At 41.0% G+C, this 22,523-nt stretch overlaps 1 protein-coding gene across 1 annotated transcript in view; it reads left to right on the forward strand.

The window, feature by feature from the left end:
- The window catches only part of TSPAN7 (tetraspanin 7), a 129,083-nt gene that overhangs the window by 83,243 nt on the left and 23,317 nt on the right, over window positions 1-22,523 (forward strand). The window contains exon 2 of the mRNA XM_019747856.3: window positions 21,794-21,982. Coding sequence (XP_019603415.1) covers window positions 21,794-21,982 — 189 coding nt within the window. The remainder of the gene's footprint in view (window positions 1-21,793; window positions 21,983-22,523) is intronic.

Raw genomic sequence — 22,523 nt, forward strand, 5'->3', positions numbered from 1 at the left:
CATATGGTCCATGGTTACGAAACTTTCCGGTTGAAAACCACAAGGTAAAGTGAGTTGGAAGAATAGCTTAGCAAAAATAGCAATGCCCATTGGTTTCAGAGGTCAGACTATACCCGTGATGCCTGCTGGTCCACCCTGCCAGCAAGTCGCTGCAGTCCTGTGGTGACAGTCACTCGCTGTGTGTGCCAGGACTTCTTGGCTTTGAATGCAAACATATGGTGAGATCCGGTGGCTTCCTCTAGGCCCAGGAAAGAGTGTCCTTGATCATTACCTTACGTGGAGGAAGGGGCAGTCTCAGCCGTTCTGGCCCCTTCCATGCTCCTTTATAGAATGGTCAGTGGGCCAGTTGCTGGCTGCAAACACTGTCAGTGAGGAAGGATTTCTGCTGTTTGCTGAGAAGCCTAGCTTTCCAAGCTAAATTGCCAATGGGGACTTTCAGGGAAGGCGGGGGACTGACATTCGTGGTCCCTGAGTTGGAGGGGCCTGATTACCAAGTTGTACTTTGCTGAACTGCTAACGTGCCTAAGTCCCCAGCAGTAGTAGTTGTTTCTAAGCGCAACATGGAAACAATGCAACAGCCTGTATTACTGGTGCCACACTTGACTATTGGTGTCTCTCTGGTCCTTTTTACCTGTCTGGCCCCCAACCCACCTCTCCCATCCCGTGCCCTCTCAGCACCCTCAGGGGCCAAATGGCATGCCCACTGATGTGCCCTAGATGAGGCCCATTTGCTACCAAAGTGCTCTTTCTGATCATCTTTTGTTTTCCAAAGCAAGTGCTAGATGCCACAGGATATATATAGTTATAACACAGTTCCCACAAGGGACTCATCTGGTTTTGGAGAGTGGGTACTTGGGCTCAGTAAGGATTTCACACAGGTGTAGAACGCAAGGTAATCGGCGACTCATAAGAGATACGTGGACAATCCTAAGCATGTTCAGAGGAGGATAAAATGATTATCATCTGCAGTGATTGGAAAGGCTTTTCGATGGAAAAGGCATTTTAGTTGGGCTTTGGAGGGCAGACAGGACCTGGCTGTGAGAAGGGGGCTTACCAGGTAGAACCAGCATGCAGGAGTGAACTCAGCAGTGGCACCTGTGTCACCTGAGGGGCAAAAAGTGGAGCTGTATTTACCCCCATGACCATAACTAAGAGCTACTTACATAGCTCTTCTAAGGAGCTATGCACTTCTTTTTATTTATTTATTTATTTTTAAAAATTTATTGGGGTGACAATTGTTAGTAAAATTACATAGATTTCAGGTGTACAATTCTGTATTACATCATCTATAAATCCCATTGTGTGTTCAACACCCAGAGTCAGTTCTCCTTCCATCACCATATATTTGATCCCCTTTACCCTCATCTCCCACCCCCCTCCCCCCTTACCCTCTGGTAACCACTAAACTATTGTCTGTGTCTATGAGTTTTTGTTTCTCATTTGTTTGTCTTGTTCTTTTGTTGTTTTTGGTTTATATACCACATATCAGTGAAATCACATGGTTCTCTGCTTTTTCTGTCTGACTTGTTTCGCTCAGCATTACACTCTCAAGATCCATCCATGTTGTCACAAATGTTCCTATATCATCTTTTCTTACCGCCAAATAGTATTCCATTGTGTATATATACCACAACTTCTTTATCCATTCATCTATCGAAGGACATTTTGGTTGTTTCCATGTCTTGGCCACCGTAAACAAAGCTGCAGTGAACATTGGAGTATACGTGTCTTTATGGATAAATGTTTTCAGATATTTTGGGTAGATACCCAGGAGAGGGATTGCTGGGTCATATGGTAATTCTATTCGTAATTTTTTGAGGAACCTCCACACTGCCTTCCATAGTGGCTGCACCAGTCTGCATTCCCACCAACAGTGTATGAGGGTTCCTTTTTCTCCACAGCCTCTCCAACACTTGTTACTATTTGTCTTGTTGATGATAGCCATTCTGACTGGGGTGAGGTGATATCTCATTGTGATTTTTATTTGCATTTCTCTGATGATTAGTGATGTCGAACATTTTTTCATATGTCTATTTGCCATTTGTATGTCCTCTTTGGAGAAATGTCTCTTCAGGTTGTCAGCCCATTTTTCCATTGGGTTGTTTGTTTTTTTGTTGTTGAGTTTCATGAGTTCCTTGTATATTTTGGATGTTAGCCCTTTATCAGAGGCACTGTTTGCAAAAATCTTCTCCCATTCAGTTGGTTGTCTCTTTATTTTGTCAATGGTTTCTTTTGCTGTGCAGAAGCTTTTAAGTTTCATATAGTCCCATTCATTTATTTTAGCTTTTACTTCCATTGCCTTTGGAGTCAAATTTATAAAATGCTTTTTGAACTCAAGGTCCATAAGTTTAGTCCCTATGTTTTCTTCTATGCAGTTTATTGTGTCAGGTCTTATGCTTAAGTCTTTGATCCATTTTGAATTAATTTTGGTGCATGGTGACAGATAGCAGTCCAGTTTCATTCTTTTGCACGTGGCTATCCAATTCTCCCAGCACCATTTATTGAAGAGGCTGTCTTTCCTCCATTGCATGTTTTTGGCTTCTTTGTCAAAAATTATCTGTCCATATTTATGTGGTTTTATTTCTGGGTTCTCAATTGTATTCCCTTGGTCTATTGTCTGTTTTTCTGCCAATCCCATGCTGTTTTGATTATTGTAGCCCTGTAGTACAAGCTAAAGTCAGGGAGTGTGATACCTCCAGTATTGTTCTTTTTTCTTAAGATTGCTTTGGCTATTCGGGGTCTTATGTGGTTCCAAACAAATCTGATGATTTTTTGTTCTATTTCTTTAAAAAATGCCATTGGGATTTTGATGGGCATTGCATTGAATCTGTATATTGCTTTGGGCAATATGGCCATTTTAACTATGTTGATTCTTCTAATCCATGAGCACGGAAAATCTTTCCATTTCTTTGTGTCTTCCTCAATTTCTTTCAAAAATGTCTTATAGTTTTCAGCATATAGATCTTTCACATCCTTGGTTAAGTTTATTCCTAGGTATTTTATTCTTTTTGCTGCAATTGCAAAAGGAATTGTTTTTTGTATTTCTTTTTCTGAGATTTCATTGTTGGTATATAGGAAGGCAATGGACTTTTGTGCGTTGATTTTGTAGCCAGCAACTTTACTGTATTCGTTGATTGTTTCTAATAGCTTTTTGGTGGAGTCTTTAGGGTTTTCTATATATAGCATCATGTCATCTGCAAAGAGTGACAATTTACCTTCTTCATTCCCAATTTGGATGCCTTTTATTTCTTTCTCTTGCCTGGTTGCTCTGGCAAGGACTTCCAACACTATGTTGAAAAGCAGAGGTGATAGGGGACAGCCCTGTTGTGTTCCTGAACATAGAGCAAAGGGCTTCAGTTTTTCACCATTAATTATGAGATTAGCTGAGGTTTTGTCATATATGGCTTTTATTATGTTAAGGTATTTTCCTTCTATACCTATTTTATTAAGTGTTTTTCTCTTAAATGGATGTTGTATCTTGTCAAATGCTTTTTCTGCATCAATTGAAAAAATCATATGATTTTTGTCCTTTATTTTGTTTATGTGATGTATCACATTGATGGATTTTCATATGTTGAACCATCCTTGTGCCCCGGGGATGAACCCCACTTGGTCGTGATGAATAATCTTTTTAATGCATTGTTGTATTCAATTTGCTAGAATTTGGTTTAGGATTTTTGCATCTGTATTCATCAGAGATATTGGTCTGTAGTTTTCTTTTTTTGTGTTGTCCTTACCAGGTTTTGGTATCAGGGTAATGTTGGCCTCATAAGTGAGTTAAGGAGTACTGTCTCTTCTTCAATTTTTTGGAAGAGTTTGTGCAGGATGGGTATTAGATCCTCTTTGAAGGTTTGGTAGCATTCACTAGTGAAGCCATCTGGTCCCAGACTTTTGCTTTTGGGAAAGTTTTGGATGACTGATTCAATTTTGTTACTGGTGATAGGTCTGTTTAGATTTTCCAGTTTTTCATAGTTCAACCTAGGAAGGCTATGTGTTTCTAAGAACTGGTCCATTTCTTCTAGGTTATTGAATTTGGTGGCATATAGTCCTTCATAGTATTCTTGGATGATCCTTTGTATTTCTGTGGTGTCCGTGATAACTTCCCCTTTTTCATTTCTGATTTTAATTAGTATTTTCTCTCTTTTTATCTTAGTGAGTGTAGCCAAGGGTTTGTCAATTTTGTTAATCTTTTCAAAGAACCAGCTCTTTGTCACATTAATTTTTTCTATTGTCTTTTTGTTCTCTATTTCATTTAGTTCTGCTCTGATTTTTGTTATTTCCTTTCTTCTGCTGACCTTGGGTTTCATTTGTTCTTCTTTTTAGTTCTTAAAGGTGTAACAGGAAGCTATTTATTTGGGATTTTTCTTGTTTCTTGAGATAGGCCTGTAATGATATAAATTTCCCTCTTAAAATTGCTTTCGCTGCATCCCAAAAATTTTGGTAGGATGTATTTTCATTGTCATTTGTTTCTATGTATCTTTTGATCTCTCCTCTAATTTCTTCTTTGACCCAGTGGTTCTTTAAAAGTATGTTGTTTAATCTCCATGTATTTGTGTTATTTCCTGCTTTCTTTTTGCAGTTGATATCCAATTTCAAAGCCTTGTGTCAGAGAATATGCTTGGTATGATTTCAATCTTCTTAAATTTGCTGAGGCTGGTTTTATGTCCCAATATATGGTCTATCCTTGAGAATGTTCTATGTACACTAGAAAAGAATGTATAGTCTGATGTTTTAGGATGAAGTGCTCTATATTTGTCAATTATGTCCATTTCATCTAATGTGTCATTTAGGGCTGCCATTTCGTTATTTATTTTCTGTTTGGATGATCTATCCATAGCTGTCAATGATGTATTTAGGTCCCCTAGTATAATTGTGTTTTGGTCAATTTCTCCCTTTAGTTCTGTTAGTATTTGCTTGGTATATTTCGGTGCTCCCTGATTGGGGGCATAAATATTGATGACTGTTAAGTCTTCTTGTTGTGTGGTCCCCTTTACCATTATGAAATGTCCATGTTTGTCTCTTGTTACCTTTTTCACCATGAAGTCTGTTTCATCTGATATCATTATGGCTACACCTGATTTTCTCTGAGTACCATTTGCTTGGAGTATCAATTTCCACCCTTTCTCTTTGAGTCTGTGCTTGTCCTTGTAACTTGAGATGTGTCTCTTGGAGACAGCATATGGTTGGGTTTAGTTTTTGATCCAATCTGCTACTCTGTGCCTTTTTATTGGGGAGTTAAGTCCATTTACATTTAGGGTGATTATTGATATGTGAGGATTTCCTGTCATTCTATCTTTAGTTTTCTGGTAAGGCTGTGTCTCCATTGTTTCTTTGCCTTTTTGTTGTTGTCTATTATTTCTGTGTGGTGGTATTCTATGATGTTTCCCTCTGTTTCTTCTTTTATTACAATATATATTTCAGTTCTGGATAGTTTGAGTGGTTACCCTTAAGTTTATGTAAAAGAAAGTTTGATATTTAGAGTATTCCATTTTCTTCAGCACGCTTACTTTCTCCATTCCCGTATTCCGGTTCAGGCCTTTACTCTCCCCCTTTTTATGTTTTGGTTGCCACAAATTGTCCCTGTTGATGGTGGTCAAATAGCCTCCTTTAGTATTTGTTGTAGTGAAGATCGTGTATTAGAAAATTCCCTCAGCTTCTGTATGTCTGGAAAGGTCTTTATTCCTCCCTCATATCTAAAGGATATCTTTGCTGGATATATTATTCTTGGCTCATAATTTCTCTCTTTCAATAGTTTGAATATTTGGTTCCACTCCCTCCTGCCTTGTAGAGTTTCTGCTGAGAAATCTGATGATAATCTAATGGGCTTTCCTTTGTAGGTTACCATCTTCTTTTCCCTGGGTGCCTTGAGGATTCTTTCTTTGTCATTGATTTTAGACAGCTTCAATACAATGTGTTTGGAGAAGGCCTGTTGGCATTGAGGTAATTAGGTGTTCTATTTGCTTCTTGGATTCAAGGATCCAGTTCTGTCCACAAGTTTGGGAAGTTCTCATCGACGATTTGTTTGAATATATTCTCTGTTCCCTTCTCTCTTTCTTCTCCTTCTGGTAAAGCATCACTGATTTTTAAAGTCAGCCAAGATTTGTACTCTAGCTGACAAATGGTAGAATGTAGTTGCCTAGGGAAAATAGAACTGTGATAACAATAAGGCAAACACTCCTTCAAGGGCCGTATCCCCTTTTAAAGACCACAGCTCATTTTAGTTACAATCTCATTATGTTCACCAGGTATTTGTCTTGCTCTTTGTGTAACAAAATTATGTGGCCTATCACTTATTTTTGGAGATCAAAGAATATATAACTGAGAGTCTGGGAAAATAGTTTCCTTGGTTCCTGTGTTGTTAAAGCTTGTATTCATTCATGTATGAAAATCCACGGAGATAATTGTCTAGGAAAAGCACAAGACTTCCAGGACAATAGGATCAGACAACTTCTCAGGTAATTCTGCCTTTTCCTGCTGGCTTCCCATTCATAGGACTTCTGTCCCATGGTTGCCTCTGCAAACTGTGGAAATGCCCAGAAAGCTGATTACCTTCTGTTGTCACATTTGTAAGACAATCCACTCCATTTTGGGAAATGCCTATTACTATAAAGCTCTTCCTTATATTGAGACAAAACTCTGTCTCCCTATAACTTCCCCAATACTGGCTTAACTATAGACTTTCGAGGATTGGCCTAGAAACACAGGTACAGTGTCTAACACTGTTTCCAAAATACAATGCATTCTGAGTTCCAAGCATGCAATGTATAAATAATCTTCTGGAGCACAACCCCATTCATAATTGGAGCATGCCCACTAGGGGACACGGGAAGCATTCCCCAGGAATGGAGAAGAGAGAAGATCAGTGCTCACCAGGTCAGTCTGTAGAATCCATCTCTTCCCCCTGCCTTTTCCCGTGTTTCCTGCATGCTGACAATTAGAAACTGTCTAAAAAACTTGTAGAAATTGGTTTAGAATGCTAGTTTCCTCATTACTCACGCTTTTTAAATTAACTTGATGCATATTGGGGTAACATTGGTTAATAATGCTATATAAATTTCAGGTGTACAACTCTATAATATGACATCTGTGTACTCTATTGTGTGCTCACCACCCGAAGTCTAGTTTCCTTCCATCACCATGTATTTGACCCTGTTTACCCTCTTCATCTTAAGAAGCACTGAGGCAGTGTAAAGAAAACCGGGCTTCTCTTTGCATCACTCACCTACCTGGAGGATAGGGCCAGGGACTGTATAATACTGGGCAAAGAGAACCTCAGCCCTAGGAACTGCGCTGTTTTGCTCACACTGCCACAAGAAGCAGAGAATTCGTGATGGTTGGGGAAACTGCCTTCAAATCAGACACATAAATTTAACCCTGGGCTGTACCACTCATTAGCTTTCTGACTTTGAGCAAGTTGCCGAATGTTTCAAAACCTCAGTTTTCAAAGCCTGTATTTTATCTGCAAAACAGAGATTAAGAATAAATGTGATGAGGCATATAGAAGCACAGTACAGCTCAATAAATGCCATTTATCCCAGGCACATATGCAGTTAACTATATTTCTGGACTGTGACCTTAGTTTGTGAAAGACTGATCCCATTCCCCTTCCAGGCTATGGGGCAGGCAAATAGGACACCACTTCCTTAGCTGGCTACTCAGCTCATCGCTTTGGGCCAGAGCTACTTTGAAAATCAGATTATTTGGGCCGGCCCGGTGGCTCAGGTGGTTGGAGCACTGTGCTCCTAATGCCAAGGTCGCGGTTTGATTCCCACATGGGCCAGTGAGCTGCACCCTCTACAGCTAAGATTGTGAACAACGGCTCTCCTTGGAGCTGGGCTGCCGTGAGCAGCTGGAGGTTGGCGTGAGCTGCCGTGGGCTGCCATGGGCTGCTGTGCTGCTGTGGGCTTCCGTGTGCTGCCATGAGTGGCCAGTGGCCAGCATGAGAGGCCAGCAGCCAGTGTGAGTGGGCGACAGCCAGCGTGAGCAACCATGGGCTGCTGTGTGCTGCCATGGGCTACCATGAGCAGCCGGCAGCCAGCGTGAGTGGCCGGCAGCTGGCGAGAGCTGCCGTGAGCTGCTGTGAGCAGCTGACCAATGACTGGTGACCAACTGCCTCAGCTGGCGGGGAGTGCAAGGCTCATAATACCAGCACGGGCCAGGGAGCTGTGTCCTACACAACTAGGCTGAGAAACAATGGCTTGAACCATAGTGGGGTGGGGAGACGGAAGAAGGGGAAAAAACAAGAAAAAAGCACAAACCATTCTATACTAAGTCCTACATCAGAACTGACTAAAATTAAAATTGAAAATACTGAAAAAAAAAGAAAAAAAGAAAATCAGATGATTCCATAGCTTCAAAGTGAGTTTTCCTCATGTATATTTCAGCCACAGCCTCTTGTTTTTCTTCTCAGGGCTAAACGCAGAGTACTACTTTAGTTTCCTAAACTTTGCTCAGAATATGCTGTAGTTTCCTGTTTGTATGTCAAACTTTAGTGATTCTTCATATTGGTCCCTGTATAAATTTGTGTCTGCTGTGCGGGATATTTAACATTTTTGGCTCATCCTGACATATACATCAGGATATTTATTTCTCGTACTGGTTTTCAAAGTATCAAACTGTAGCTTGCAGCAGAACATGTTTACATTTCTATAGATTTTCCTGCTTGAAAGGGGAGAGATAATGGATAACGTTTTAAAATAAACTAGTGACTACACCTGCAGATTTTTTTTAGTTGTAGCAGTCAAGTTCTCATAGTTGAGTGCCAGGTTGGATGACACTGGCTTGTGAGCTTTTCTTATAGAAAAGTCAGGGGTAGAGGATTGGGGAGAAAGAACCTTCTTTAGGTCAGGCTGCTTAAGCTGGCATGGAGGGAAGGCATTAGTTGAGGGCCAGGGCCTTGAGTACGTATTCTGCCACTTTGTGATGACGACCTTAATAAAGGTTATAGGGTTATTAGGAGGATTGAGTTAGATAAAGCATTAAAGCACTTAGCATGTAGTAAGTGCCTACTCTTTTCCCACCATTGTGCTTTTCAAAAAATTTTTTATTAGGGAATATTGGGGAATAGTGTGTTTTTCCAGGATCCATGAGCTCCAAGTCAAGTTGTTGTCCTTCAGTCTAGTTGTGGAGGGCACAGCTCAGCTCCAAGTCCAGCTGCTGTTTTCAATCTTAGTTGCAGGGGGTGCAGCTTACCATCCCATGTGGAAATTGAACCAGCAACTCCGTTCTTAAGGGCTCATGCTCTAACCAACTGAGCCATCCCGCCGCCCGACTTTTTTTTTTAAAGAGAGAAATCTTGCTGGTATAAGCACTGCTCATTCTCCTAACCATCAATTACAGACCTCATGGAGTTACAGAATGTTAGAGTTTTGGATTATGTTTCCAGTAATGGCGATGGATTAGACTGAACCATTCCCATGCTTTCTCCTTTAGTCCCCCTTGTGGTCAAAAGCAGACATCTATAAAGCATTGTGCTGGATTAGAAGCGGATTGGCCAAAGAACAGGTACTTATCTGAGTGCAACTGCCTGGGCCTTGTAAGAGTCAGGTCTACTCTTTGGCTTCCTTAGAGTAGCACTAGTGATGATAGATCTCATGGCCTCCAAAGCTCACACGTGCTCACCTGCCTGTCATCTTGTATTCAATCATTTAACAGATATTTACTGAGCACTTACTATGAGCAAGCATTTGTCTTGGCTTTAGGGATACGTCAATAAAACAGGCAACATTCCCTGCCCTCATGGAGCTTACATTCATTTTGGGAGACAGACTAAGAATGTAAATTAAATAGTGTTCAAAGGTGATAAGTGCAGTGGGGAAAAATAAAGCAGGGAAGCGAGGGAGGAAGGAATGCTAGGCGGGCAGGGCTCTAGTTTTAAATAGGGTCGGTCAGGGAGACCTCATTGAAGAACAGAGACTTGAAGAAATGAGAGCTCTTGGATGTCCAAGCAGAGGGAAGAGCAAGTGCAAAGTCCCAGAGGCAGGAACCAGGCTATTACTGTTTGAGGGCAGCAAAGAAGCCTGTGAGGCTGAGTAAGCAAGCAGGGGAGCCAGTGGAGGTCACATCAGAGGAACTAGTGAGGAGTGCAGGTCAGGATGAGAACATTGGCTTTCACTCGGGGAAATGGAATGTGTGGAAGGGTTTTGAGCAAAGGATTTATATTATTGGACTTGGGTTTGAACAGGATCACCTTGACTACTATGTTGAGAACACAGCATGGGGACATGGCGGAAGGCAGGGAGAGATGGAAGCTTGGCCCAAGAGGTAGAGGTAGAGACGGCAAATTGTCCTCTTTGTGTTTTCCTGAAATGACTGATTTTTTCTTTTTACCAAGATCATGTGTTACTTAAAGTTAATTTTCCCCCCACAATATCCTCTCAACATTAGGCATCTGAAATTTCTCTGTATGTCTTGTTGATGGCAGTATCACTTATATGTGCAGTGTGGATATTTGAATGTTGAGAGAGAAGTCAATTGCATCACTCATGGAGTGTTTTTTTACCCCTAAATCAACACAGGAGAAAGTTAGGGCCACTGAAAGGCAAACACCACCTCACTGTTTGTATAGGAATCTTATTATTGAATGCTGCATGTATGTTTCTTTCACAGATTGTTTTAGTCATTGAATAATAAGTCCTCCTCTGGCATTATGTGTTATCAGCTCCAATTTTATGGGCAAAGAGGCATGAGTTCCTCAAAATACCCCACTGCCTCCCCCTCCCCCATCAACTCATAGTCAGATAGCGCACAGGCCTTAAGGGATTTCTTCACCATCTGAGTTCTAGCTTCTTCCTGTTTACACAGGTATGTATACGGTATAATGTATATATGTAGGATTATGGTTTTATTTTTGGTATTTTGAAGATGATAATCCTATATAGAAATTATCCAAAGAAAATTCTCCCTTTCGAAAATAATGGAACTCCCAGAAAGCTAAATCTGTTCAACAACATAACCATGAGAGAGACGTGTGCTGCTCCATGTAGGTTCACATTTAATAATTGTTAGGGCTAGTTTATCCAGGTTCATTTCCAGCTAGTAACTTCCAAGGACATGGCCACTTTAAGGGAGCTGAGTTTGAAGACAAGCTCACCACTAAGGTTCATTTTGCATTTATTGAGCTTTCACTATGTACTCATTATGGCACAGTGACTGGCTTTCAAATAAAAAGTTGAGAATCATTGTCAGACAAGCAGTGATTCTACTTAAAAATGGGTATTAGGACAGAATGCCTGAATGACACACTGTCTTAGAAAATCAGCCACAGGACATGGGTGAGGCTTTGGTGTTTATAAAAGAGGTAAAGAACCTTATTTCCTCCCACAGGACTCTTCAAATCTTGATGTACACACAATTAACAACGCAGGGCCGGATACATGTGTGATCAGCAGAAACTTTCTGTCAACACACATTAATAATATAGTTGTAGCTCTTGTTTATACGCTTACACTGACACAATCTTCTTTTAAAATATCTTTCCTTATTAGTGTGCAACTTGATCCATCTTTTCACAGTGCTGGTTTAGTCCTTTGTCACCAAGGAATGGAGGCAAGCGAAGCGGTTTTTCCCCACAGCTCTTCCTGCACTTGGTTGGCCACCTGCTAATGACACTAAGGCTGTTGGTGCTTCTGGAACTCATCCACCTTTGTGTGTGTCAATTGGGTCAACAGATTTTATATACGAGTGAGATCAACTGGGGGTTCCAAGGAGGAGGTGTGGCACAGAGGGAATCCCCCAAACTTTAAGGTTCTGTCACTTGAGCCACTACAGCTGGTGCTGATTTCTAAGCACTTTAATCTCCTCGTACATAGCTTTGCTGGCCCCAATTCCTCACAGGCATTCACCTATATGCCGTCTATTTATGTATCTGGGTCAATCCTGAAACCAGAGGTCTGAGCTACATCCAGACAGCCTTAACCTCTGGTTTGCTCGCTTCTTCCTTTTACATGCTCTCAGAGACTTGAAGTTGGAGTAAGACACCCCAATGAGTGTAAATCAGACACCTACGTCCTGCTTTGAACATCTTCAAAGAGAACTCATCAACAATACTTACAAATAAAAAGTAATGCCAAGAGGTTCAGAATAAGCTGCCTTTAAAATGTCTTCCTGATACAATGGAACAGTTCTCAGTGTGCTAATAAGCACACTGAGTGAAATTCTTTTACTTCTGGGGCCTTTCTTTGGGGATTTGTTTTTTTAAGAGGGAGGAGACCTAAAGTCCAGAATCTTTTAGGGTAATACACAGGAAGCGAGAAACCAATTCAGGGCCGTCCATTTTTTCTCATTTCCTAGTGAGATATACAGAGTTCCTAATAACATGTTTGGAAATTTCCTGTGACCCTTTGTTAAATAATGGAATTAAGTATAAGGTGGAACCGCTTGGGCCTCATTTAAAGGGATTTGGTTATTCAAGTAGTAAAAGGCTATTTTTAAGAAGTGTTCTTTATTATGATTTTAGTAGCTATATAGCCCTGATTTTCTATGATAGGCCTATTTCAAATGTTTCTACCATGTTCAGACCCAGTTTTTAATTCAGAAAGGACCATCACCATATTGATCAATTTCTACCACTTCCTGAGCACTTAGAGGTTATTCAGCCTCCAGCCAGTCACATGCTTGAGTCACTGCCCAGCTGGACTTTCTCAGTATGAGTTCAAAGCCGAGCTAGCACAAGCCCTCTGTCCTCTGTCATGCTGTTGACCAGTGTGGTCAGCATCCTAGCTAATAGCTGGGCTTGATCTTGGGCCTTCTGAGGACCATTGGGCAATTCAAAGAAACACATAAAACTTGAGCACTGGAAGGGCTCCTATAGATGTTACTAGAGCCAGTCCTGTCATTTCACAGATGAAGAACTAAAGCACAGATATGCAACATGACTGGTGCAAGCTGCTGGTTACATATTAAAGACATCTGGGAGAAGGAAGCATTGTTTGCTGGATTTAAAGCATTCTTGGAGCCATTTCCTATGAAATGATCAGCAGCTTCACTACACAAGTGAAGAAGACCCTACGGTGGGCCCACAGCCAGAGCCAGAATTCCTGACTTTTCATAGTGCCATTCAAAGCCCTTTTCATACTTTTAAAAGCATCTATGGTCTGTTAGACAGTCTGTACTTCAGTCCTTTCTATATAGTCATAGGTAAAATCCAAATAGAAGCTAGAGTTTGTGAGAGAAATGACCTAGCTCCTGGAACTTGAATTCTGTGAATTGGCTACAGGATGAAACAATATTTAAATATAAAATACAACTTTCATGGGCTTTACTGAGTATCTAAATAAAGCGTGCCATGTCTGCTCATTGGCATACCTGGGGTCAATGAACTGTGCTGGTGTTTTGTTTGCTGTCAGTCTTTGGAGGAGAAAAAAGTCTCTTTTCTTCCATGTCTCCTACTTTTCCTACTTGTAGCTATGTTCTTAGACTTGTCCGTTCTGTTCTGTGTATCCTCACTGCTCTCTGTCTTCTGGTATTGTCCTCCCATGTTTTAGTGCCCATCTTCCTTAAGCCTTAGTACTTGTCCATCCCACCATCCTCTGCTTCGGTTTCCTGAGACACACTGTTTTCTCAGCTGTCACTTCTGGCCTCAGCCCTCACCTACATCTCTGACTCATTCCTGAACTCCAGTCCTACATTCACAACTGCCTTCTGAACATGTTACCCATGTGGCCTTTGGTCACCTCAAACCCAACAGAAAACAGGGCCTGGACCAGATGGTCTCTGAGTTTCCTATTGGTTCTCAAACTCAGATTTAGCAAACCAGCATTTAAGATCACCTCAATTCTGTCCCTCTTAACTTCCCTATCCGTTTTGAATGATACCACTAATCTCCTCACCATGTAATGTGTGTTCTCTTCTACACACATACATGTACATGTGTACCCACACATATGCATAGACATAAACGTGACGGAGAGAAGGACTGAATTGGATAACATACCTTGCCTAGCAAGAAACAGCTCAAGGCATATGTCTTGTTGCTCTTAAGATAACAGTGTCATCCTCATAAAGAAAAAGTAAAGCTTGTTGTCATGCCAGTGAGCTTATGAATTTTTAGATGTCTGTGTAAAACTACAAGGTGTGACTTCCTGGGCATTTTTCCTTCCCTCTCCCAGCAACCACTTGTCACCTTAGAAAGCTGGCAGAACAGTGGGCTTCAAGTCCAGAAATAACCAACTTTCCTCCTCCCAGTGCTGATGATTTGTCACTCACCGGGAGTACCTCATAAATTCTTGTGCTTGTTTGCCCAATGGCACATCTATAAATATATTTCAGAGTCAATAAGCACGTCAAGTTTGAGATTCAGATTTGTTGTGTCCAAATGTTAAAGCTGGGAGAAGCACTGGAAATCAGATTTTTCCACCTTCTGAGCCTACTGAACAGGGAACCGAGGCCTAGAAAGGTTAGGTGATCTACCCAAAGTCACACAGCTATTTTGTGGCAAAACTGCAACTGAAGCCCTGATATCTGAACCCCCAGCCCAGAGCTCTTCCATTCACCTATTTTTTAAGATTACATCTGCCCACTTCTGCCATTCATCTGGAGTGAGTTCTCAAGCCTGCTGTAAAACCCCAATAAATTCTGGTTCTTAGTCTATTTTAAAACGTTAAGTATTTACACAAATAATTCTTAATAAAATCTTAAGTTGTAAATACGACAGATTCACATGGTTCCTTCTTCAAATTTAAAGAGAAGACTGCAAGATTCTGGAAGCTTCTGGTTTCTCTGCCTTTCTGGTTGCTTTATCTACCTCTACAAAATCAGGTCAGAACATTGTGCAAAGACTCACCTTCGCCTGCTGTCTCCTCAGCATACACGGTCAAGTAAGACTAGGCCAAAAGCACAGTTTGCTGGCTACTTTTCTTCTTGAAAGCTAACTTCTGAGTACCCTGTATTGTAATTCTTGATGATAGGTATGCAGTTTCTGTGTCATGCATTTTTTGGTCTGAGTTCTAGAATCATCTGGAGAGGGGGAAGAACTTTTTATAATACCTCTGTGTGTAGCTGCTGTGAGTGAATTAACCTGTAAACCTCTAGGAAGATTGAATTGTGGTTTTCACCTAACGTGCTGTCTAGCTGAGATTTCTGCCTAGGATTTCTTCTGTGTTTCTTTTGGCTGGCTTTAGATCCTGTTTTATCCCCCATATGGCTTCTTAGGACGGGGTGTCTTCTAGAAAACTTGTGCTTCTATAATTCAATTTTCCATTGTCTTTTTCCTTTAATTGTAGACTACATGGTTCATGAGCCCCATCTTCTACATGAATATATAGACATTATTCTAACGATGACACAAGTTCATTTTTAGTATATCATGCAATTAAAGAAAAAAAAAGAATATATGGACTTTCCACTGTTAGATCCAAACCTGGCTCAACCTTTCATGGGCATGAGAGGAGCTGCTGCAGTTTAATCAGAAAGCCTGTGGTCTGCCTGCAGAAAAGGGAGTGGGCTCGAGGAAAATGCCTCTGGGCACGTGAGAAAGGTGGAAGTACAGTATCCTTTTCTCCTCTGTCAAGATCAGGACGCTACAATACAAGGACAGTAGGGAGATTTCTCGGCATTGGCTGTGTTGACCTGGCAGGAGCAAGAAGAATCATTTATCTCTGCTGCCTGCTCCCCAATATCCTCTGCAGGGTGAAAATAAACCTCAGTAAGTCTCTTCCGGAGCATTTCGGACACCCGTTGGTATATTGGCAAACCTGTCCTTTTCTTTCAACATAATTTTTTAAACTATTTTTGCCAGTTACACTTGACTTTGAATGTAATTTTAAAGTAATATGAACTATCACAGAAAAGCTTTTCGAGTTCTGATCTACCTTCCTTTTCTGATGCTACCATTATAGGTTTTTCAGCCTCATCTCCAAGCCTAAATCAGAAGTAGGTGGAGGTACTCCTACCCAATATTTTGAGCTGTGCTGTAAGCAGACAGGTAATGTCAAGTCCCCATGAGATGCTGGAAATAGAGACTGAGAGCCTCAGCCTGGCAGCTGCTGGGCACTGGGCCTGCCCTCCGGGCTTGTGGTTGATGTGGGAGCATGTAAAGTGGTGGTGATGATGCCTTCACCAGGCCATTTGTTTGCTTTATCTCTGGGCTCTATTGGCTGCTTGCTAATTGATTCTTCTGAGAAAGAAGGAAAACTTCCATAAGAAAGCTAAATCAGTGACACACTGGTTGATTTAGAAATTTCAGGTCTCTCAGGAGCTCAGACACAAAGTTGCTTTGGTGAGCTCCAAACCTACTCATTGCATCCCAAAAGTGGAAGAGAGATATCAAAAGAACCTGTCCCTTTTCACCTTGTGTGTGTTTGTTTGCAAAGTTGTCTGTATGGGTGAGTGTATGTATGTTGGCAGGAACCAAGGGGAAAAAAATCATACAGATAACAATGACATTTGTTTTTGGCTTGTCTCTGTATGTTTCTTATCCTTGGTAAGAAGCATTATTATAGTAGGGAAAATGTGAGAAAGCACTAGTTTATTGTGTTTTATGGGTCTTTAACCCTTTGCTTGTAGTTTTTTTCCTTCAATTGATATTTCTTCCCTAATACTCACTCCAAGTTCACCACCACTACCACCACCAAGTATGGCTTTATTCACCACAGGGCACACTGCAACCCAACTTTTTTCTCCCTTGTCTGTTTAATCTTGACTTCTTTGTCCTTAGATTGTTGTTTCCCCAGATTACAATGCCTGCTCACCTTGGCATTCTTACCATTTCTGATAGATGCTCAGAGACGGTCCGAGGGTATAGCAGGTAGATGGCTAATGTGAAACTTCTTTCCCCTTCTGACATCTACAATTGGCTGCTTATTCATTCATTCATCAGACATATTTTGGACACTGACTATGTGCAGGACACACAACCCCTGCCCTCAAGGGAATCACAGTCCTGGATGTACATGGGAGGGGGATAGGGCACAGTGTGACGATGGCATACTACAGAGTAAGTTCTCTTTAGGGGGGCTGGAAGAAGTGGGTGCAGTGTACCATTAGAGTTTAGGACGTAGACAGGTAGTGATAGGAAGGGTAAGAAATCGAGGTAAGAGGATCAACATGAGCAAAGGTTGGGAAGCAGGTAAAGTATGCAAGGTGCATAGGGAACAGCTCAGTTTTCCTGGAACTACATAGAGTGCATTAAGAGTAGTGAGGGAGATGAGGCTGAAGAGGTGGGTTTGCTGTGTGGAGGTTGGGCTTCCAAACACAGCTAGTACATCAGGAATGTTTGAGTAGGAGAAGCTCAACATTGGAGGAAGCATTTTCGCTCTGGTTTGGTCTCAGATGCCTAGCACACGGGTGCTGGAAGGGGCCTACCTATCCCAGCCTCCATGTCATTTAATGGACGACTTTCTTGGAGGATGACTGACTTGGTCAAGGTCAAGATGTTGGCTGGCTTTTCTCCCATGCAATATGGTGCTTGTAGTGCTGTGTTTGTGCCCATTGGCAGTCTTTGAGAGGCACCCTCAAGGTCTGCAAAAATAGTCTTTTTGAGCATTTTATGAATATGACTCCAAAGGCAATGGAAGTAAAACCTAAAATAAACGAATGAGACTATATGAAACTTAAAAGCTTCTGCACAGCAAAAGAAACCATCGACAAAATAAAGAGACAACCAACTGAATGGGAGAAGATTTTTGCAAACAGTGTTTCCGATAAGGGGCTAATATCCAAAATATACAAGGAACTCATGCAACTCAACAACAAAAAAACAAACAACCTAATTGAAAAATGGGCAGAGGACCTGAAGAGACATTTCTCCAAAAAGGACATACAAATGGCAAATAGACATATGAAAAAAATGCTCAACATCACTGATCATCAGAGAAATGCAAATAAAAACCACAATGAGATATCACCTCACCCCAGTCAGAATGGCTATCATCAACAAGACAAATAGTAACAAGTGTTGGAGAGGCTGTGGAGAAAAAGGAACCCTCATACACTGTTGGTGGGAATGCAGAATGGTGCAGCCTTTATGGAAGGCAGTGTGGAGGTTCCTCAAAAGATTATGAATAGAATTGCCATATGACCCAGCAATCCCTCTCCTGGGTATCTACCCAAAAAATCTGAAAACATTTATACATAAAGACACATGTGCTCGAATGTTCATTGCAGCTTTGTTTATGGTGGCCAAGACATGGAAACAACCAAAATGTCCTTCGATAGATGAATGGATAAAGAAGTTTGGTATATATACACAATGGAATACTATTCGGTGGTCAGAAAAGATGAAATAGGACCATTTGTGACAACATGGTTGGATCTTGAGAATATAACGCTAAGCGAAATAAGTCAGACAGAAAAAGCAGAGAACCATATGATTTCACTGATATGTGGTATATAAACCACAAACAACAAAAGAACAAGACAAACAAATGAGAAACAGAAACTCATAGACACAGACAATAGTTTAGTGGTTACCAGAGGGTAAGGGGGGTGGGGGGGAAGATGAGGGTAAGGGGGATCAAATATAGGGTGATAGAAGGAGAACTGACTCTGGGTGGTGAGCACACAATGGGATTTATAGATGATGTAATACAGAATTGTACACCTGAAATCTATGTAATTTTACTGACAATTGTCACCTCAATAAATTTAAAAAATAAATTAAAAAACAGCAACTCATAGACACAGACAATAGTTTAGTGGTTACCAGAGGGTAAGGGGGTGTGGGGTGGGAGATGAGGGTAAGGGGGATCAAATATATGGTGATGGAAGGAGAACTGACTCTGGGTGGTGAACACACAATGGGATTTATAGATGATGTAATACAGAATTGTACAGCTGATATCTATGTAACTTTACTAACAATTGTCACCCCAATAAACTTTAATTAAAAAAAAGTCTTTGCAAAAAAAGAGGAATATCTGTGTAAATTACATTATATGAACATTTTAGCAAGTTGATATTATCGGCTTTGTACTTTACATGAGGAGGGGTTTCATCTACAAAGTAATGGTTACACTCAAAGAAATTATTTTTTTTAAGTGAAGAAGTGTCATATGTTTAATAAAATGCAAGTATTTCTCATCTATTTTGGAGAACTGAGATATCCAAAATTTTCTTTTTTTCTCTCTTTTTTTTTTAAGTTTATTGGGGTGACAATTGTTAGTAAAGTTACATAGATTTCAGGTGTACAATTCTGTATTACTTCATCTATAAATCCCATTGTGTGTTCACCACCCAGAGTCAGTTCTCCTTCCATCACCATATATTTGATAAAGAAATTATTTTTTGAAAGGAGAAAAGGAATAAAATTGTCAATACTGTTTGCCTTAAAATCATGATTTCTTTTAACTTTGACATACTGCATATAATATTTGTTATGGTAATAAGTGAACTTTATGGAATCACTGGTCACAGAAATATAAGATAATATCAGACTCTAAAGTTGGTCAGTAGTATGTACTGGGAGTGCCAAAAAATGTATACAAGTGGACACTTTAGTCAACGTTGCTTAAGCAGTAATTCGCCGTAATCAGAAGTGTCTGGACGCTGATGGTAACCACTTTGAGCACCTCCTGTAATTACAGAAGTCACATATGACTTTTGTTATCAGTATATATTGAGTATTACAATTTTAATATAGTTTTTTCCTTTCTTAAAATGTGTATACATTTTTTTTTAGCACCCTCTGTACTTTCATTAAAACAATCACATTCCAATAATGACTGGCAATAGTAATGTATAGAATGCAGCTGCTCAGTATATGTCTGAAGTGTTACTTAATATTTAGGGACAATCATGTGAAATTGCAAGTCTTTAGATGAGACTTATAGTCAGCCTATGTAAACAGTGACTAGTTTAACTGAATTTTTGGTTTTGTTCAGTACATTTTCATTGTGATATTTACAGCTTTGGGCAGATAATGCTAGAGTAGGGAGTAGGGGAGAAAGTTTCTCTTTGATTCCATTTTAGGTTACCTCATAGTATTTACCTGATGGAAATGTTTTGTAAGTATTTGGCGTTTGAAAGACTTTGTTTCATAAAATAGAGGTTCTAAGATCCAGAGAAATTAGATGTATTTTGTTTGCCAATGAATATTAAGCAATTATTCTGTGCCTGGCACTGTGCTAAGCACTAAGTAATAAAAGATAGCTTGGGCACTGCCCTTTCTACCTAATGTCCAGTGCATTCTTCCCCCTAATGAATGGAGAATTGAATCTTAAATTTTGATTCTAGTGGGTGAAAACTGTTTTATGTTTCCTTTTGGAGGAGTATGGAAGAGGCTGTTCAAAGGAGGTACTTTCTTTAGCAACCACCAGGTGTCAGCAGAGGACTTGGCAACGTCTGCATTCTCGATTTTCTTAACTCACGAAGGCTCTCCTCCATTGGAGCTTTTTTCAAAGGCAGTAGACCTTCACTGGGCCACCGTCTCCCAAATATTAGTGTCCAACACTTTCTCTTCAAGACTGTATAACCTCCATTCACCTTTGGCTTATAAAAGTAGCGTTAGTTCCTCAATCTTTCTCTGATTTAAACTTCTTAATTCTTTCATAGTGATGGTTCTACAAAGTAGAGAGGCTGTCGGGGTGGGTGTAAAGGGGTTGTTCTCGTCCGTGCCCCAAATAAACGGCGCCCACTCTTACCTGCCATGGGAAAGGTGCAGGGTCCGTTATTTTTCCTGTACAGAGAAACAATCTGATGGTGGAGCTTGATGGCGCTAAACTGCAGAAGGAGTTTTCAGAGTATAAAGGAGAGGCCTTGGCATCTCCACTAGCCCAGCCATTTGGTTCCTCATGTAGCATATATCTGGTGGTGTTCTCTTACAGGTGTTAAGGGGCAGGGTGTTGAATGACGGGAAATCTTGGCGAGGTGGGTATTGATTGGTATCATATTGGTTTTCTCCAGTTTCTCATCTGGCCTCCGCACTTGAATGGACAAGCAACTGAGGCATTTGGGATGGGGACAGTGGGTGATAGGGTGGGACCAAACTGGGGAAGGGCTCCCTTGGACACCCAGGCTTCCTTGAGCCTCATACTGTTTCAGAAGTGGTGGCACTTAGAGGCCTGTTAATTTGCATGAGTTGCTAAGCTGCTGGTAAACTAAAGGAGACATCAGCTAGAGAGAGACAAAGTCAACCACTGGCTTCAGTAGCTAAAGTTTCAGGGAATGGAAAATAAGGCATAGCATGCAGCCCCAAGTCTAACCCCTGAAGTAACGGCCTCACTGACACAGGTTCTAGATTTTAGGCATGCGGTGGGAATTTCCTTTGGACTGATGGGCGGGGTTTGACAAATCGCATTACAGCTAATTCCAGGAATTATTTGGATTCTTCTATTGTTTTATATTGAATAAAATACTATAAATAGGGCAGTGAATCAATAGGGATTCAAAAATATTTGGAATGTTTTCCTTTTATAAAGATTTTTGTGAAAGTAGTCAAAAAAATTACCTTGTTCCTTAAAACATGCGGGATGTCTTTAAACATACTTTATGCACACATGCCATTGAAGAGGGTGGCTGATGTTCTCACTGGGGCTATACCCAGCTCGGCATTGGGCAGCAGCTCTCAGACCAGGCCTGAAAAGGCTCTGAGACCTGTATAAGGATGTACTTCTTAAGCAGCTTAAAAAGTTCTTTATTGTTGACTTGACTTCCAATTAATATAGTAACTGCATATGGGATTGGGTAAGAGACAGGTCAACTTAGATAAAATCAAAATGTCTTTGCCCTGTGCGACATTTCCGTGGCTGTAGGGGATCCTACAGCAAGTGCCATCTTGCTCACGGAAACTCGAGCCTTCAGATTCAGGCTGTAGTGCTGTGTTGATTTCATACTCCCTTCTCCCTCTCCCCCTTTTCAGATCACTGGGGTGATCCTGCTGGCCGTTGGAGTCTGGGGCAAACTCACTCTGGGCACCTATATCTCCCTTATTGCCGAGAACTCCACAAATGCTCCCTATGTGCTCATCGGAACTGGCACCACTATCGTCGTTTTTGGCCTGTTTGGATGCTTTGCTACATGCCGTGGTAGCCCATGGATGCTGAAACTGGTGAGTATGTCACAACATCATACTGCTTTCTCAATTCCTTTTTGTAAAAATATAAATCCCATGAAAGTGAACTGGCCCTTCTTGAAGCCACAAACAAGACCTTCCTATTCATTGACTCTAATTTTAGTCCAGACTCTTACATAATCCACTGTTTAATCCCCTAGAGGGAAAAACGACCCTAAACACACAGCCTGGCACCAAAATCTCCAGTCCTGGTCCCTCGAGGTAGATGATGACAAAGCAGTGGCCCGCAGTTCCAATTGGCCATTGATATCCTCATGGCAAGACTCCCTGTTCCAGTTTTGAACTTTGTCTTAGAAATCTCTTCAAGCATGTGATATGCAGCTTTGGTGGGCAAGGGAGCATCCCAAACATAAGCAGCTTTGCATCTCTAAGTTCCCACTGGAGAAATACTTTCTGCCTCCTTGAGCTTGGCCGTGCTTGGATGAATGGGCACGCTCTTCTCTAAACCTGCACACCCTGGCTCAGTGCTATGGGAGTTGAGCTAAGCCAGGGTTTCCCCACTGAACAGAGGGTTGGT

Source organism: Rhinolophus sinicus, chromosome 18, assembly GCF_057876585.1.
Source record: "Rhinolophus sinicus isolate RSI-liver-muscle chromosome 18, RSI-T2T, whole genome shotgun sequence".
In the NCBI taxonomy this organism is placed as follows: Eukaryota; Metazoa; Chordata; class Mammalia; order Chiroptera; family Rhinolophidae; genus Rhinolophus; species Rhinolophus sinicus.